The sequence below is a fragment of the Mus caroli genome, chromosome 6 (genome assembly GCF_900094665.2).
Source record: "Mus caroli chromosome 6, CAROLI_EIJ_v1.1, whole genome shotgun sequence".
Taxonomy (NCBI): Eukaryota; Metazoa; Chordata; class Mammalia; order Rodentia; family Muridae; genus Mus; species Mus caroli.
This window is the reverse complement of record NC_034575.1, coordinates 132889305-132908045: the sequence shown is the minus strand read 5'-3', so window position 1 is coordinate 132908045 and position 18741 is coordinate 132889305. Positions and strand designations below refer to the sequence as shown.

At 46.5% G+C, this 18741-nt stretch overlaps 1 protein-coding gene across 1 annotated transcript; it reads right to left on the bottom strand.

Moving 5' to 3' along the window:
- Nucleotides 1–4537: 4537 nt before the first annotated feature.
- On the bottom strand, nt 4538–8702 carry Cdkn1b (cyclin dependent kinase inhibitor 1B). Its single transcript, XM_021165634.2, has 4 exons — nt 8552–8702; nt 7708–8221; nt 7004–7131; nt 4538–4849 (listed from the first exon to the last, which is right to left on the bottom strand). Exons 2-3 carry the CDS (start codon nt 8180–8182, stop codon nt 7013–7015), a joined length of 594 nt encoding a protein of 197 aa, XP_021021293.1. The 5' UTR covers nt 8183–8221; nt 8552–8702; the 3' UTR covers nt 4538–4849; nt 7004–7012.
- Between the last annotated feature and the right edge of the window lie 10039 nt (nt 8703–18741).

The following is an 18741-nucleotide window of genomic DNA, read 5'->3' as shown; positions in this document are numbered from 1 at the left end:
GAAGACAACTTTTGGAACAGAAACTCCACCCATCCTCCTACTCCCTACTACCTGCAATCAAACCAGCTAAAACACCCCACCTCACACTCCCCAACTAAGTCTCATCACATGATCTACCGTACTGTAATTTTTTTTTTTTAACAAGAAAACAAGCATCCAAAAAAAAAAAAAAATTCAAACTGCAGGCGCGAGCCAATGGGGAAGCAGGGGAAGGTGGGCGGGGGAAGCGCGGCGGGCTGGGCGGGGACCCGCGAACCTGTGGACCGAAGGATTCGTAAAACGCAGCAGGCGCACGGTTTAGGCTTTTTTTTTTTCTTCCAAAACTAAGTTAAGAGCGAGGCTCCGCCTGCAGCTGCAGCCTCGCAGATCCACCTTAAATCTTCAGTGGACTCCGTGCAGGGGTCAGTGGGCGCAGCCAATGCCAATCAAGTTTACAACCACCAGCTCGGGACGAAGGGGAGGGGGGGGAGTTGGGGAAGGCCAGAGGGAGAAACTTCAACTTCTCGCTTCATATGCACACATCACACACGCGCACACGCAAACACACGTACGCACGCACATGCACACGCACACAAAGGGAAGGAGGGGGGCAGAGACCGGCGCTCCGCCGCCAAGGAACAAGTTTGCAAACGCTTCTAGCTCGCTGGCCGCGGCCTGGACGCGCTTCCCGCGTCCCGACCCGAGCGCCATGATGGTGGCTGCGGTTCTCAGCCCGGGTTCTGGAGGGGGAGCCGCAAATGATGCAATCCCCCGGCCGGCGCCCGAACCGCGCGCCCTTCTCCCGGCCTTTTTCTTAACGTTCCTTTTAGAGGCGCGTCGAGGTTTCGCGCCCAAAGCATGGTTAAGGGGTTTTTCTTTTGTTTTATTTTTTTAAGATTTCCTAATTTCTGGTTCCTACCTCTGCTGAGTCCTTATATATGATAAGTCTGTGACTTGGATGGAGGCCCGAGGGACTTGAGTGTACGTGGAAATAGTGCACTTTCGGTTCTCCGGGATCTGCCTGTGGCTGACCCCACCCTATTACAACCCCACGCGAGTGAAATAAGGGAGATGACCCCATAGGTTTCTAAGTAGGATCCATGGCCCTTTTACCCCTCAGCGTCCTTTGCAAGGTTTCTTTTTTGCTTTATTTTTATTATTTTTTAAAGCCGGGGGGGGGGGCAGGAGTAGGGTGTGGCTCAGGTGAAAGATGGCAAATGAAAAAGAATCCATGCTCTGAAAAACAGATCAGGGATCCTAAGTGGACTTCTAAACAAAACACCTTTTAGTTCAAAGCGCTAGAAGAGCAATCGTGTTTTCTGGTGATGATGGTGTAATGGCGAAGGCAGAGTTCTCTGGCTCCCAGGAAAGGTCGCTCGGTGCGGCCAGGGCGGTGGGCACACAGTGGCCTGAAAGGCCGACTGCCTGCTCCCTCCCACTAGTGAATGTCCATAGTCCCCCAATCTAACCCATCACGGCCCCCTCCCCAAATCCTTATTTCCCCCAGTTCTTCCTTGCCCAGGTCTGCGGTTCTGGACAGCCAAGGATGCAATGGTGGGGGGCACTTTGCAAGCAGGGTGAAGGGCAGGGGTTATCCCCGAAAGCGGCAGTGGTACTCCACAGTTACGCGCGCTTCGGTGACCGTCGCTCAGCCGCCAGCGAGCCGGGAAGGCTTTCGAAATCCGCGGGGCTGCGGATCATTGGAGCCCTGCGGTAGGGGTGGGAGCGGGCTGCTGCCCTGGAGGGTCCACGAACTCCGGGAAATTGGTCCCTTCGGGCAAGTCCCCCAGAGCTCAGTGGGCGGCGGGGTGTCCTCTGGGAAGGGTCGTGGTCCTTCCATAGTCATTTTCTTCGTCTGGAGGATCGATGGTGAGGAAGGAAGGTTGCTAAGAAGTAACCCAGCCGGGCTGCGCGGATAGAGGCGCGGCCGCTTTCTGCGGCCTGCGGGCGCCCGGGGCGCGGGAACTGCGCGCAGCCACCCTGGCAGTGCGGGACTTGCAAGTAGCCGGCGACATTAAAGACTTTTGGTCTTGAGGCGCCAGCCAGCCGGACCAGCAGTTGCCACAGTGAGCGGGCGGGATCGGGGCTGCGGGACAGTTGGGGAGACTATCGGGCCGTGACAAGGGTAGTGGGGTAGCGGGTAGCTGACGCCGGCGGCCGCAAACCCGCAAAGGGACGTTCGCGGCGGGCGCAGGAGTCCAGGTCCCGGGAAAAGGACCATTTGAACCATAGATTGTATGTGGAGGCTTGACACAGGCGTTCGGAGGATGGAGGGCACGGTAACTTGGGCGGGGGGGGATGCGTTCCTGTGGACGTGCCTGGCGCAGAGAGCATCCACCTCTTCCCGGTCCACCATTCCTAAAATGCAATCTCTCAAAATTCATATAAAAAAACAAAACAAAACAAAACAAAACAAAAAAAGCTATGAAAGGAAAATGAGGTTTGTGGAGCAACAGAGGTGTTTTCCCAATTTGGATTGACTTTCTGACTCTTGGTCCTCCTGCAAGCCACCCTTTATATTATGTTTTAAACAGAACCACAAAAACACCTTTAGTCTTTAATTAAAATAATACCTACTTGAAGGACTTGGCCCAGCGACCAAAAGATCATTTTCCCATCCCGCACAGGAAGAAAAACCAACTCTTGCTTTATTTAAAAAAAAAAGAAAGAAAACAAAAGAACAAACAAAACCCTAGTAAAAAATGCTAGAACTACCTTGTTTATAATCCCTTTTGGGTATGGTGATATAAATGGTAGTATTTCAATGAATAATTTAAACCCAAATTTGGATTTTTCACAATTTACCCATAAATTTTCTTGTAATTTACTTTCTACCTTAACCACATTTTTAAAATAAGAGTGTTATTTAGAGAATTATTTCTGAACAACCTGGCTTTAAAAATGCCCATTTCTGTATTTTTTAAGGAAAAAAATTATGCATCTCTGCTGAGCAGATATGAAGACACAAGACTCTGTTTTAGTATTTTAACTTATTTTTCGGATGAATTTAACTATTATATAAATATTCAAAATTTGAAGAATTTATGTATGACCAATTTCATTTAACCTACGAGTATGGAAAAAACTTGGTTCTTAAGGATTTGTGTGTTGGGCTACTGTGGACAGGGCTGGTAGGGTGGGAGTAAGGACATTGATTTTCATCGCCACTTCAAAAGTGTAAATAGAGAATCTAGAGAAGTCGTTCCATCACTTTCATTTTCAGTACTGCAGATGTGTGATCAGACTACACTTATGTAAGCCCCCCCCCCTTTTTGGTTCTCACACACTCATATCCTAGAAAACATAAATATTTTAACTAAATGGGGACTGCTGACAGTCTTACATGAAAATGTGGCTTTTCCTCTTTCCAGTAAGCCTTGCCTACCCATATAGGACTAAGATGAAAATGGCCACAAAGAATATTCACATCCCCCACCCCACCCCCATCACCCACCCCCCCACACAAATCATCGGACTGAAATGTTGTAGATATTTCCCTTCCCATTGTATCTGGAGCATGCCAGGCTGACTAGCTCAGGCTCAGTAAAGCACAGGACAGTTGCACTCAATAAATAACTACGGAAGTTTTCTTTATTGATTGCTTGATGTGTAACAATAATTGGCATCTTTTTCACACATTACAAAAATTATACTTGGCTCAGTATGCAACCTTTTAAGCACAGCCATGCTATTTAACAAGGGGGGGGGCAGGGCTAGTCCAATACAGCATGGGGGGGGGTACTAGTCTACCCAATACAGCATTTACAAATGCACAAAACATGCCACTTTGGCTTGTATATTGTCTAGATTAAAAAAAAAATCTCTTTTTAACATAAATAAGTTAGTATAATTTTCAGTGTCTTTACAGAGTTATATACACAGGCACACTTCCAAGTTTTTCTCATACACAGGCAATGAAGAAACGCTGTTTAAAGATGTAGTATCCATTTCACTTACTCTACAAGTGTCCTTTTTTTTCCTTAAAAAAAAAAAAAAAAAAAAAAAACTTTCCTTGGGGGCAAATTAACAAGTAGGGTGAGAAACTTTGAATTAAAAATTATTTCATTATTTGTGTAAAGTTACAGACTTCTAAAAATATCCAAGGATTTAGGATTATGTTCACTGTGAAAAAAAGAAATAAGAATTTTCCTTATCAAATATGACCTGAGATAATCAAATCTAAGAATTCAGAATTCCCTATCATGCACCCCAGATTTTTGCCCAGTGTTACCTGGGGTAATTACTGCTGAACAATAAACTGGTAAATTCCAATTTAAAAAAAAAAAAATTAAGCCATTTCTTGCTCTATAACAGACTCTTCAGAACCTCCAAGTGAGAATAAGCTTCATGTAGAAATAAATAGCAACCATCTGTAGCAATTATTCAAATTTTGATTATTTTAAAAATAAAGGATCCATTCTTACCGAAAGGGACACTACATCTTTAAAGAAAGGAATTCAAACCCTTCCCCCCACCCAGGTTGCTTCTCTTTATGCAAGTCAAATATTTTTCTCCTTGCTACAAATTGAAGCAAGTTCTTCACCCCCCCATGCTGACTCCTCAGCCCCACCCTGCCCTCCCATCCCTAATGTTTATGTGCTACAGAGTAAAAGATAAAAACTATATACACAGGTAGTACAATGAAGCAAATAAGGAACAACCTAATTGCGCAATGCTACATCCAATGCTTTTAGAGGCAGATGGTTTAAGAGTGCCTAAAATTTTTAGTGTTATTGTTTTTGCTTTCTCAGTGCTTATACAGGATGTCCATTCAATGGAGTCAGCGATATGTATTTAAATTTTTTCATGTATATCTTCCTTGCTTCATAAAGCAGTGATGTATCTAATAAACAAGGAAATATTCTTAATTCTGCAAAAGAAACAAAAGAATTAGGGAGAAGACACTAGAGTAACATTGCCAAAGTACAGAAATTATTTTGTTACTAGCTTAGTTAACCAATACTTCAGTGATGATGGATAAATACAGGCACTAAAGGTCTGAAGACTACAGGTATCTCCAATCCTATTCTTGCTGGATTTTTGTTCTGCTTTGTGTGGTATTAGAGTCAGGGTCCTTAACAAGTGGGCAATTTTGTGAAACCCTCCCATGCCCCAGGGGACATTTGGAAATGTCTAAGAGACATTTCTGATTGTCACAGCTTCGGGAAGAAGATTGCTACTGGCATCTTGTGGGGGAGGCCAGAGATAATGCCAAACATTCTAAAATGCACAGGACTGCCTACCACAACAAAGAATAATTTGGCTCAAAATGTCAACAGTGCAGAGGTTGAGAAACTCGCTCTATAAAATCTGGGTCAAAGAGGGTGAGAAAGAAAAGAGATTCAGGAACCCACTTCAGAGTAGCATATTTTCGTAATCTTGAAAAATACCTGGAAATGCAATTATAAAATTATTCCTCCCCACCAAGTCGAGGAATGCTTACAAAATTGCAATTTCTCACTCATATGCAGCATATCTGCATGAGTGCTTTTGACTAGAGTCTTATGGTTGCTTGGCTAATAAATGCCTCTTTATCAGAACAGGCCAGGTAAAAATCCAGGCGGCTCATCTGAAAAGCTAGGCCAAAAGCCACAGAAAGCAACTAAAGCTACAGGTGTGATGGCTAGTTAGCAAGAACTCCCATCCAATTCGACAACTTTATAGAGGGTATAATACGGAAAGTGACTCTAATGGCCATTTTCCATCTCTGAAAAAATGCTACGTCTGTAGAAGGTATATCATGATTTTATGATTTATAAACACAACAAGCTGGAACCCTGTGTCATCTCTATATTCCTTCATTTATTTTTAAATTTCAATAAATGAGGACCTGAAAAGTTAATAATAAACTGTTAAGATCTATTTGTATGCTGGGTTATAAGTGGGCTTTAGAAATAGAGACTGCTGGTTTTCTTCATAAGGAGCTTATAAACTATTATAAGTAGTTAGAGCATATGAATAGTCAATCTATGTAAATTTAGGGGCTGGGTTACTCTAATTAGGTAAGTGGGGTGATGAGATTTTTGACACATGGAAAAATCCACACTTGTGTTGGACCTTCTCAGTTGGTCCTAACATCTACTATCCATTTCCCCTATAAACATCCAAACCATCCTGTTCCAGCAAATTAGCATACGGTGCTGACGTGTGGGAAGGCTGCTTCCTCTAGCTGTTCACTTAACTTCTGCTTTGTAACCTCAGGGTTAAAATCAATTCTGTGGGAGCATTAGTACTTCTGAACTTTCCATTCTATTTTTTTTTAAGTATGAAGTTCCTTTCTCACTCTCCAAAATTTATCAGCATACAAGGCACAACTTAAAAAAAAAAAAAAAAAAGTACCCAGAGGTGATGGCACACCCCTCTAATCTCAGCACTCAGGAGGCAGAGACAGAACAGATCTCTGAGTTCGAAGCCAGCCAGGTCTACAGAGCAATCCCCAGAACAGCCTGAGCTGTTTGTTACACAGAGAAACCCTATCTCAAAAAAACAAAAACCAGAACAAAAGCAAAAGATAAAAAGAACTCAAGCCACGGCGGCTCTATTCACACTCCTAACCAAATGTGCACTATGGGTACCTAGTTTTTCTCTTAAGAACATACATGTAAGTATATATTTGCCATTTTTCAACAGTTCAAATGGTTCAAAATAGGTTATTGGCTCAAAACGAACCTCTGGGAAATGGGTTCTCATGAACTGAGACTGGAAAGGAAAACTGTCATTCCCAGCCTAAGTTTTAGTGGGATTCATAAAGATACGACCGTCCCTATCCTTTGGGGTCTTGGTGGCAAGTTCTTGCTTGGGAACCTCATTCTGGTTCCACTTTAAGGTAAATATCTTGGGATGCAAATACTGCATTATAGTCCCCTCGAGTGATTCCAGCCTTCCCCAGTGTTAATTTTTTCGATCAAGGAAAGTAATTCCTCCTGGCAGGCAACTAATCTACCAGCAGTCCTGGGGTCTGCAGCCCCCCGGGGAGCGCAGCCCAGCTGGGGTGTCAGTTTTGTGCTCTTCCTCATTAACCCACCCGAGCTGTTTACGTCTGGCGTCGAAGGCCTGGCTTCTTGGGCGTCTGCTCCACAGTGCCAGCGTTCGGGGAACCGTCTGAAACATTTTCTTCTGTTCTGTTGGCCCTTTTGTTTTGCGAAGAAGAATCTAAGAGGGGGGCAAGGGGAAATTTTCAAGAGAACACACACAAACCATCTTTATTATCGACAACAATGGCTGACAGAAGTTGGCCCAAGGGATGAACAACCCACTCACTACCTCCACCCACGACCCCTGGACCCGTCATCCCCGGTAGCATCTAAGGACACAAAATAAGGTTGTTCCCACTAACACAAGGAGTATTCTATACCCCACGTCTCTTACCCGCCGCCCCCTCCCCCCCCCCCCCCCCCCCCCCCCCCCCCCCCCCAGCCAAGGAGGAGGCAGTTGGTAAACATCCGAACTTTTGTCACGTATCTACAGCTGGCTAGAGGGGAGGAACTGTGATGCGTTCGGCTGGGGAAGTTATCACATCTTACTATCTCCGGCTTCTGACTTCAAAATCATAAACAGGGCAAGCAGTCGGATAGGAGGTATTTCAAACTTAAGCTTCAAACAAGCTCGATTTCCCAGAGCTAAAGCAGAACACGCTGGAGAAAGCAAGTGAACAGGGTCTAGAGCAAAGAGGCGCTTACGGAGGGAGACAGACAGACAGACATTTTAAGTTTTCCAAAGAGTCACTACCTTCTGCAGCAGGTCGCTTCCTCATCCCTGGACACTGCTCCGCTAACCCAGCCGGATTGTCTGACGAGTCAGGCATTTGGTCCACCAAATGCCGGTCCTCAGAGTTTGCCTGAGACCCAATTAAAGGCACCGCCTGGCGGCTCCCGCTGACATCCTGGCTCTCCTGCGCCAGCACCTTGCAGGCGCTCTTGGGGGGGCGCGGGGGCCTGTAGTAGAACTCGGGCAAGCTGCCCCTCTCCACCTCCTGCCACTCGTATCTGCCCTCCAGGGGCTTATGATTCTGAAAGTCGAAATTCCACTTGCGCTGACTCGCTTCTTCCATATCCCGGCAGTGCTTCTCCAAGTCCCGGGTTAGTTCTTCATGATTGACCGGGCCGAAGAGGTTTCTGCAGGCGGAAGGCTTGGGGTGCTCCGCTTGTCTGGCGTCCATCCGCTCCAGGCTCGGGCTCCCGTTAGACACTCTTACGTTTGACATCTTCCTCCCCGGGCGGGTGTGGACCACCGCCTCGCCTCTCTCCGGAAAAAAAGAAAAATGAAATAAACAACAAAACCGAACAAAAGCGAAACGCCACGGACGGAGCGCAAAACCCTCTTCGAAGTTCTACGACTGCACACAGACAGTCAAATAGAGCAGAGCCAGGCGAGCGACCGCCCGAGCCGCAGTAGCGCGCAGGTCTGGGGTAGAGAGGCGCAGGGACACCCCGGCCGCGCAGCTCGAGGCTTCAGTGATCAAGTGTACTGGAGGGCGGGGAAGGGAGGGGAGGAGGCAGGAGGAGGTGGCAAACAGTCGGAGCGTAGGCTGGGGCGAGCCCGTGGGTCCCGCGAACGCAGCCCCTCTCCAAACCTTGCCGCCGCGCGAGTCTCGGAGCCGCGAGTGAGTCGGGACAAGGGATGAGGGGGGAAAAACACCCCAAAAGCACGAGCCCCCCTCCTTTTTTAGTTGCCCAATATGGCGGTGGAAGGGAGGCTGACGAAGAAGAAGATGATTGACACTGCAAGTCTATTTAAACAGAGGAGGAGCTCCATTGGTCTCGGCTCCCGGAGCCGCTCCGCCCAGGCTGACGAGCGCGCTCTTAAGGTGGCCCCGGGCGCGGCGCCGCCGCCTCTCCGCGCTCCCGAGCGCGCCGCCTCCCCGTATCGCCGCCAGGACATTGGCTGGTCGCGTGACTACTCGGAGGTGCACGACTGCCAACAAACCTGCTCTGGCTGGCCCCGGAGAAATTAAAAATAAGACAAACAAACTAGCCAAACGGCCGGAGAGCTGGGGAGTGGCCAGCGCGGCGGCAAGGCAGGGACCCGGGGATCTAGGTCCCGGCGCTGCAGAGCTGCGCTGGCAGGCGCGCCACCGCTCCCGACTGCGACCTCCAGGTCTTTGCCCGCGAAACCTAGGGCCTGGACCAGTGAGCTCCGAGGTCGCTGGCGGCTTATTAGGAGCTTCGGTGGCTAGTACAGCCCACCTGCATTCGCCGTGGTGGGAATGGAGGAGGGTATGCGAGAGATCCAGGAAACCTTGGCTCAGGGCCTGGGGCAGCCCTCCCACCCCCATCCGGCAGGGTGCCTTAGCTGGGGTGCGGAATCAGCCGCTTAGCCTGACCCCAGAAGTCTCTGCTATGTAGGACAGGCCAGGAGGCGGTTTCAAAAAGGAGCCAGGACTGACCGCTCTTACCAGGGTGTTTCTGAATCCAAGCGCTTCCACCATAAGGATCTCGAGATTGAAAACCCCGAGTGCTCTCCCAAGCCTCTCTTTAGAGCCGTCCCAGACACTAAATTTTGAAAAAGCCAGTTCTGATTTTCTTGGTTCCTAAGCACAGTGAAAGCCATTGCTATAGCGTGTGGGAACTCGCCTTTATACCCTTATGTTCTTTCCCGGGCGAAGCCGTTCCCTCTACCTGAGTCCAAACGCCAACTACAACAGCGCCTTCCTTCCCTTTTTTTCTCCCACCAGCCTGTTGCTTCCAACCTACTCAGTACAATATTCAAATACAAGCAAATACTTTTAGAGAGCGGCAGGTTGTTAAAGGGTGAAAACACTTTCCTAAGGATCTAAGATTAGATTTGCAAGTGATTTGTAATACCACCACCATGGTATTACCCACATCTAGTAATGTTGGGTGGGTTTTTTTCAGCTCCTTGGGCAACTTCACATTTCTCTATCACTGCTGAGCACAGTGACAGAAGTTAAAACAGAATAGCCAGGCCTGTCTTATCTCAGAGTTCAGTGAGATTTTAAGGGCTTTGCCCACTAGTATTCCCAGACAGTCTTGGTTTGCGCTAAACACAAAACATGTTACAGGAAATTAAATTTCTGGTTGAGTGTCCCAAAGAAGCATGGTTTTCCTAACTTCCTCTGATGTAGGTGAGACTGAATATTGACTTGTTTTCTTAGCCACATCTTTGCCAGGATGTGTGTGTGTGTGTGTGTGTGTGTGTGTGTGTGTGTGTCTGCCTTGCCTCCTGCATTCAAAATGTAACAGTCCAGAAAGTTCTTAGATAGGTTTAGCCTCTTCTTACCAATGAGGAAATTGATGCTCGGGTTTCCTGTCTGGGGACTTCTATTCAGTTGGTGGTAGAGTCTCCTCATTCTCGGCTGGTTTGGGTTTTGTCCGTTTTCTTCCTGGTGGCCTCAGTGTTCCAGGTTTTGTCTGGATTTGGATGGATTGCAGTCTGCAGACTCTCCTCTCTTACTAGGATCCAAAAGGGCTCTTTCCAGGTCTGGAATGCCCAACAGATGTCTCCTTGATCATCGAGTGCAGCTGTCACAAGCCTTTGGTATCACTATCTACTACTTCAGCTGAAATACAGATTCCAAAAAGATGGGTGGGGCTCATCGAGTAGGGAAGAAGGCAGCATCCAGGCGTGGACTTCAAAGCCAGGCCTTCTGCACTGTTCAGTTGGGACCAAGGTGGGGAGTTGCCTCTTCTGGGGTGCTTTGTTTGCGGTGCTTTTGCACTGTGTTGGTCAGGCTGGCCTTGAACTCCTGGGCTCTGCCTCAGCTTCAGTAGCTAGGATGCTCAGCAAGACAAGAGGATCAAGAATTTGTCATTCTTGACTGCATAGCTGAGTTGGTGGCCAGACTGTGTTACAGGAGATTCTGTCTCTGAAAACAAAATGCAGTCACTGGGACTATGGGTCCACCCCACTGTGTTCAGGTTGTCTTGGTTTTTGTAGATTTGGGCTAAGAGATGGCTCAGCAGGTAAAGGTGCTTGCCAAAATGCCTGACATGCTGAGGTCAGTTTTCGGAATCCATATGATAGAGAGCGAGTTGACTACTCTTGCTAGGTGTATGTACTATGACCTCTGACCTACCTACCTACATACATATATATACACACACTATAATTGAAAAAAATATTATTGCAATGTTGTGCATGATATGCACATATGTGGACAAACTCGTCATGGCGTGCATGTGTGCACATATGTGGACAAACTCATCATGGCATGCATGTGTGCACAAGTCAGAAGACTATGTTGAATCAGGTCCCCCCCCACACACACACACCTTACATGGGTTCTGCAGGCTAAACTCAGGTTGTCCGGCTTGTATGGCAGGTGTCTGACCCATTGAACCCGCTCACCAGTCTCCCAGCTGTTGCCCCTCCCCCCATATTTAACATTCCTTCTTAGTTTACTGAACTTGGGAAGAAAACACAGTAAAATGGGGTGAGCCTTATGTCTACGGTATATGTCCATCCTTGACACCAGCACCATAAACATTTTAAATTGCTAGAGATGTCAGCACGGTAGAGGTAAAGGAATTCAAAGCCGTTCTCAACTACACAGAGAGTTCATGGCCATCCTGAACTATGTAAGACCGTGTCTCAAAAATTAAACTAAAATACAATCACAAGACAGCAAGGAGCTCCTCCGCCTCTTTCTGTGTGAACTATAGCTCTTATGTAAAAATGGAGAGATTACAATCCACTTCAGAAGGTTTTTTTTATTCATCACAATAATGTCTGTATGAAAGCAGAAACTTAACACTTCTGTCCCTGCACCGCCAGACTCTCTCAGCATTGTGCAGGAGCACCATTTTGTTGATCTGTTAATCTCACACGGATAGCAGTCCTGGCCACTCCACCTTAAGAAGTCTGGCTGCCAGCAGAAAGGCTGAGCTTAGCCGACCTCACTACGGATCTAAAGTGTTTTGTTTACAATCAAGGCACCCAAGATCGTAAGGCAAATACTGAGAAGGCAGGCGCCTACTGTAGTAGCAGCGAAGCGTAAAAAAAGGAAAAAGAAAAAGAAAAAAAAATACTATGGAGTTGTGAAGGAAGAGGCGGAGATCAGAGCGCAGTCCCTTGTAGAAAGTTTAAGGACTTGCGGAAAAGGAAACCAGGGAGAAAATTTTCTCACGGGTAGAAGAATAAAGTCCCACAACACACTGCCCTTCATCAAAGTTTGCTTTTCCAAGACCCCCTAGTCCTTTGTAAAGTTTGGTCATCTTTTCCACTCCGGGTGCTTTCTTACATAGCTCTGAGAAGTGTCACTCATGCAACGCCAGCCACCCCCACCCCCCCACCCCCCGGAGTGCTGAGACTTTGAGGAGTTTAGCCATAGAAGCGAAGACCAAAACAATTAAGAACACCTGCGTGGAAGATAAGTGTCCCAACGGGGTGGCAGGCAAGTGGCTCCCAGCAACCGGGCTCCCAGGTGCCATTCTCTCCTAGGGCAATTATGAGCCCCAACTGTGTCTGAAGAGCAGCCTCGCTGCCCTCCAACCGCAAACCCATACAAGGCGACAACTTTCACTCCATATCCCCATCTCTTCAACTGCCTTATTCTTAGAGCCGGGGAAGGCATGCCCTGTTTCTGACACTTTTAATTCAACTTAATAAATATTTACTGTGCTCCTTCGAGTTAACGTGCTGGGTTTTTTTGTTTGTTTGTTTGTTTTTTGTTTGTTTGTTTTTTCTTGCTCGCATGCTTTCCTCGTCCTAGTCGCCCGCCCGCCCACCCCTACCCCCACCTCACCCCAGCTCCGTTACTGAAACTCACCCTGTAGCTTCGGCTGCCTGAGCAGGCCTCCTTTCCTATCTCAGCCTCTGTGCCTGCCTCTCCTCCCCTTTGAATGCTAGGATTATGTGTTAAGTGATTCTCTCCCTTGTTTCTTTCTGTGGGGAGTTGTTTTGGTTTTCTTTGGTTGGGTTTTGTTGTTGTTGTTGTTGTTGCTTTGAAGCATTTCGTGTGTAATCCAAGGTGGTCTTGAATGTGCTGCAATCCTCCTGCCTCAGCCTTTGGGTTATAGGTTTATATGACCACATAGCTTGTTTGCTGCCCTTTTCTGCACATGTATTGGCATCTCCAATAAAGGAGGCTTTATCCTGGGTACTGGGGATGGAAATTAAGTTGCAGTTTACATTGTAGTAAGAGAAAGGGAGGGGACAGAAGATAAACACTAAGTAACACAAGGTGAGTATGGAAGGGAGACACTCTGGAAGAGCAACAATGGAAAACTGGAAAGAGATGAAAGTGCTACACTGTGGCCAGGGAAAGTGGCTTTCCACAGAGGCCTGAGGGCTTGAGAAAACAGGCATGCCAAATCTGTGAAAAGAGAGTGTGGCCCAGTAACTACAAGAGGGAGTGCGAAAGCTCTGGGTGGGAGCTTGCCTGATGTAGTCAAAGGACACCTGTGGGCAAGGCAAAGGAAGGGGAGAGTATCGACTGGAGCATCAACTCACACTGGACCGTGTGGGCCTCAGTATGCAGCTGTTCACAGCCAAGTGGCAAGGAAAAGACACCAGGACACCAGGAGAGTGGGCAAAGTAGCAGAATGATATGAGCTTACCATGTGCAAAAATTCCCAGTGCATTTGTTTCAGCAGTGTGGGGGATTAAGAGATGAATAAGTCTCAGTTCTTTCCTGTGGGGAGCATATACACTTGACTGGCAGACAGCCACACACACAAGAACTAGAGATGGGAAGCCACCATCTATAAGGACACCTGGTGTCCTCTTCTGGGCTGCACACATAAATACAGGCAGAATACTGTATGCATAGTAGATCTGTTTTTAAAAATTCAAGAATATAGCTGGGCAGTGGTGGCATACGCCTTTAATCCCAGAATTTGGGAGGCAGAGGCAGGCGGATTTCTGAGTTCGAGGACAGCCTGGTCTACAGAGTGAGTTCCAGGACAGCCGGGGCTATACAGAGAAACCCTGTCTCGAAAAACCAAATAAATAAATTAATAAAATAAAAAACAAAAAATAAAAAACATTTTCAAGAATAAAAGAAAATGCTGATAAAATTATGAGCATATATCAGGAGGGAAGGTGGTCTCAGATGAGGTCAGACGGTCATGGGCTATAAAAGAGAGGCAGTAACAACTTCTGTCCAAACTTGTCTCCAGAATGCAAGCAAGCAGACCTGGGCCTGGACCTGTGTTAGTGTCCAGAGCTGTGTACTGATCAGACAGAGTGATGTCCAGTGGTGGAAACTGAGGGTCATCTAAGAAACTGTTTAAGGATGGAGGTCACTGAAACACTGGGCAGACTTCGTCCCACTGTCGAATCCATCCAAAGGGAACTGGGAGGCAGTGCTGGGTAGGAGGCAGAAAGGCTTCATAAGACAAAGGAGGAAGATTTGGACTAGAGTTGGAAACAGCCTGGCATGATCCCCTGAACCTCAGGGGCGTGGTTGCACTTGCTTTCTGATGACTCCAGCCTCGGCACCGCACAGGGAAGTAACTGTTAAGGGGCCCAAACTGTCTTGGACAATGGGATCTTTGTCTTAGGAAGTGAAGTCTGACAGCAAAAGCAAAGGTTGGGTGTGGCGAGCCTGGAGAGACTACCTGGGGAGGTAATTTGGGAGGCTGCTGAACAGTCAGACAACAGAATCTCGGTGAGTTAAAGACTAGTAAGGCTATGTGGACTTGGGATGAGAAGTACCCGTTTAAGAACACTTCTTCAGGGGCTGGTGAGATGGCTCAGTGGGTAAGAGCACCCGACTGCTCTTCCGAAGGTCAGGAGTTCAAATCCCAGCACTCACAACCATCTGTAACGAGATCTGGCGCCCTCTTCTGGAGTGTCTGAAGACAGCTACAGTGTACTTACAATAAATAGAAGAACACTTCTTCTGCCAACGTGTGATGGAGATGTTGATAGAGTCTATCTTTAGAGGGTCAGAAGAGAAGAAGGAGGTCAGGAGGAGAAGAAGGGTCAGAAGAGAGAAGAGAAGAACATGGTCAGAGAAGAGAGCATGGCATTGCAGACCTGACTTCTGCAGCTAGTGAGCATCCAACTCCCTGCAGCTGGTTTCAGAGACACAGTCGGACGTTAACACAACAGTTACTCCTCTTTTGTTCCAAATGACCGTGTTAGGGGTTTCCGTTTGTGGAACCGGCCAACCATGATTAACACAGTACTTTCTGAGTCTGCAGCAGCATCCTCTGGCTCTATTGCCACTGAGCCTGTGATGGCCATGGTGTTGATGCAGACACAATGACCATCTCATGCAGATGAAACTCCGAGAGGACTAAGTGTTCCAAAGGGTCTCAGAGTAGGGAGGTCTCAGAGTACTCATCTTCTGGAGGGGACCAAAGAGTTTTATTTCAGGAGGTGCAAAGAACTTGGTGGCTTTGCACATTGCATTCCACGAGGCCACTTGGGCTCAATTAACAGAGAACTAATCAGAAGGGTCTGGAGCTGGGAGGTAGAAGCTCAAGAAGTAGAAGTGCTTGCCTTACAAGCCAGATAGACTGAGTTCAAATCTCTAAAAGTCACACAAAGGTGGAACGACAGAGGCAATGTCACAGAGCTGCCCTCTGACCTCCATACATATATCTTGGCATATGTGCCCACACACACACATCATACGTGCACACACAAATGATTTTTTTTAAGTTCTGGGGTAAGGTGAGATTCAGATCCTTAGAGAAAGTTGACTCTGTGGAGAAAACTAGATTTAAGAAGAAGTTAGCAGGGCATGATGGGGGGTGGGGTTTGAAGCAGAAGCCCACAAGTTTGAGCCCAGCCTGGGCTACATAGTAAGTTTCAGGCCAGCTTGGGATTACAAAGTGAGACCCTGTCTCAAAAACAAAACAAAGGAGGCTGGAGAGGTATCTAAGTGGTTAAGAGTGCTTGATGCTCTCACAGAGAACCAGGTTCAATTCCTAACAACCACAGAACCGCTCACAGCCACCTGTAAATCTAGCTTCAAGCACTCCTTTGCCTTCTTCTTACCTCTGCAGGCAGCAGACATAAGTGTGGTGCAATATATATATGAAGGCAAAGGAATTGCCCACTTAAGATTAAATAAATACAAAAATAAATCTAAAATATGACTCAAATAAGGTAAGGTCAGGGTTTCAAAAAAGCTGGCCATTTTTATGTACAGAAAAAAATACTATGAAGGAAAATGTAGTAAAGAAAGACGAGGTGAGCAGCCTTGCCAGTGTCCTATGGCTGGGAATAAATATACAAACACAAGTTCTTCCAAAGCATGAACATAGCTGACTTTTCATGTGTGCAAGTGAAAGGTGAAATTAGAAATAGTGAGCATCCTTGCCACAGGGCCACCTTCCTCAAGTCCATTTTCTTCTTCACACTGAGAAAACATGGAGGAAATATCCCATGATTCTAACCTCAATCTTCAGTTTATTCAAAGGTACACCCAAATTAAAAACAACAACAACAAGAGCCCAGGGACTCCCTGCTTTCAGTCTCTCTGAATAATCATTCACACGATTATTTGTTCATTTCTTTATTCATTAAATTTTTAATGAGCCCTTAGCAGATGCCAGACTCTCTGGGGACACAGCGGAGAACAAAAGTAACCAAAGTCCCTGCTGTCATGGAACGGTGCTTACACTCAAGTGTGGAAGGCGCACAATACACAAATAAATAAGCGTAATATGTCATGTTGTTGTGAGTGCCAAAAAACGACAAAAAGACGAGGGGAGAGAAAGAGGGAGGGAGGGAGGGAGGGAGGGAGAGAGAGAGAGAGAGAGAGAGGAACGAAGGCCCATGCTGCATCAACAGGAAAGAATTCTTCGATACAGTGGCATGTGTGTGGAGACCTGAATGCGGGAGGCGATAGACTATGTAAGTTCCTGTGTTCCAGGCAGAGGAAACAGCAAATCTCAAGTCTCAAAGGTTCAGAATGTCCTCGAGATGGTTGAGGGACAACATGTGAGCCAGTAATCCAGTAGGGATCCCATAGTGATGGGGGCTGGGTGGTAGATGGATCAGAGAGGAACATAGGGGCTTGGATGATGTACAGTTTATAAACCATGGTAAAGACTCAGCTTCATTCCACTTCCAGCAGGTTGTCTTTGAGCAGAGTTTTGATCTGACTTTGGCCAACTTGAATGACTTTGACTGTTCAGTGAGAAGCCCTTAAAAGAGCAAGAAGTAGGGACACCAGTTGGCAGTCTGTATAATACTCTAGGTATGAAGTCTCAGGCAAGGGTGGTACCAGTGTACATGAAGAGACAGGGAAAGTTGCTGGGGTTCTTCGATATCTGTGTCTGAGAGCAAGGAGACCATAAGGACAAAGGGTTTGGCCTAAACCATGAAGGAAACCATTTACTAGGATGGGGTGTACTGAAGAAGGAACAAATTTTGCTTTAAGCATATTGGGTTTGAGCCAAATATAGTAGCGTACACTTGGAATCCTAGTATTGGGGAGACAGACATAGGGGGATTGTGTCAAATGTACAACATTTTAAAAATGTATTATATGTAAGCCCTGTATCAGACACACCAGGAGAAGGCATCTGATCTCATTACAGATGGTTGTCAGCCACCGTGTGGTTGCAGGGATTTGAACTCAGGACCTCCAGAAGAGTAGTCAGTGCTCTTAACCGCTGAGCTATCTCTCCAGCCCCTGTAAAACATTTTTAAATGTTAAATTTGAGATGTCTATGGACATCCAGGTGGAAGTTTAAACAGGTACTTGGTTGAATCCAAGGGAGAAAGAGATCTATGTTGGCAGTGTGAATTTGACAATTTAAGCACATAGGTGACGTTAACACTGTAGGGCTAGCTGGACATCGTGGTGATGCCTGTGATCCCGGCATTTAGGAGGTGAAGGCAAGAAGATCAGTAGGTCAAGATCATTCCCATCCATCTTCAGTTACACTGCAAGTTCAAGGCTACCCTAAGCAAGTGATACCCTGCATTTTTTTTTAAAGAAGCTATAGGATGGAGTTAGAGGGGTTAAAAACCCAAGCAGTAAGCATGAGGGCACTTAAATATTTAGAAGTGGTTGAAAGAATGTGTAAAAATGATTCTAGGCAGGGGAGAGAGCATTTCATCAAGTGCAGCTGATAAGTCAAGTAAAAATAAGGTTGGGAACTCCAGTAGTGTTTAGTTGATCTTGAAAAGACTAATGTTGGAGCAGAGCGTAGTGGTTGATACACATCTTTAATCCCAGCACACAGGAGGCAGAGGCAGGAGGATCTCTATGAGTTCTAGGCTAATCTGGTCTACATAACAAGACAGACAGACAGAGCTACTTAAAGAAACCCTGCCTCAAAACAAACAAATGACCAAACAAACAAACAAAATAATTATGTTGGGAGACTGGAAGATGTGGAAGTTTCCTGAGGCAGGCTGAAAAGAGAGTGAACACACACACACACACACACACACAAGCAGAGGCAGTTTGGAAGCAGGTCAGATAGGGGCCAGCAGTGAGGTATGGCTGTTAGGGAAGCAAGAGTATTAAAAACTTTTCTCATAGGACTGAAGTGTAGCCCAAGGGAAGACAGTGTGTTTAGTGTGCACAAGGCTCTGGGTTCTGTTCCCAGCACTGAAAACAAAAGGTGAGGTGTCTCCCACATTGCCTGCCTTCCCTTCTGTTTTGTTGATTGGTTTTACATGGCTACCTTCAATTTCTTTTCTTAAATTTACTTTTTTTTTTTTTTAAACGACAAGACTTTGTATAGCCCAGGTTGGCTTTGTACTTGATATATAGTTGAGAATGGTCTTCAAGTCCTAATTCTCCTGCCTCTACTTCCAAGGGTTGAGATAAAAACTGTGTCTCACCACATCTGGCTTCATTTCTTAATTTTCTTTTTTTTTTTTTTTTTT

What these genes read in the sequence shown, in the direction of transcription:
- Cdkn1b (XM_021165634.2), bottom strand. Translation starts at nt 8,182, where the DNA reads ATGTCAAACGTAAGAGTGTCTAACGGGAGCCCGAGCCTGGAGCGGATG. An exon ending in GAAGCGACCTGCTGCAGAAG is followed by an intron (nt 7,132 to 7,707) that starts GTAGTGACTCTT and finishes CCCCCCTCTTAG; the next exon opens with ATTCTTCTTCGCAAAACAAA.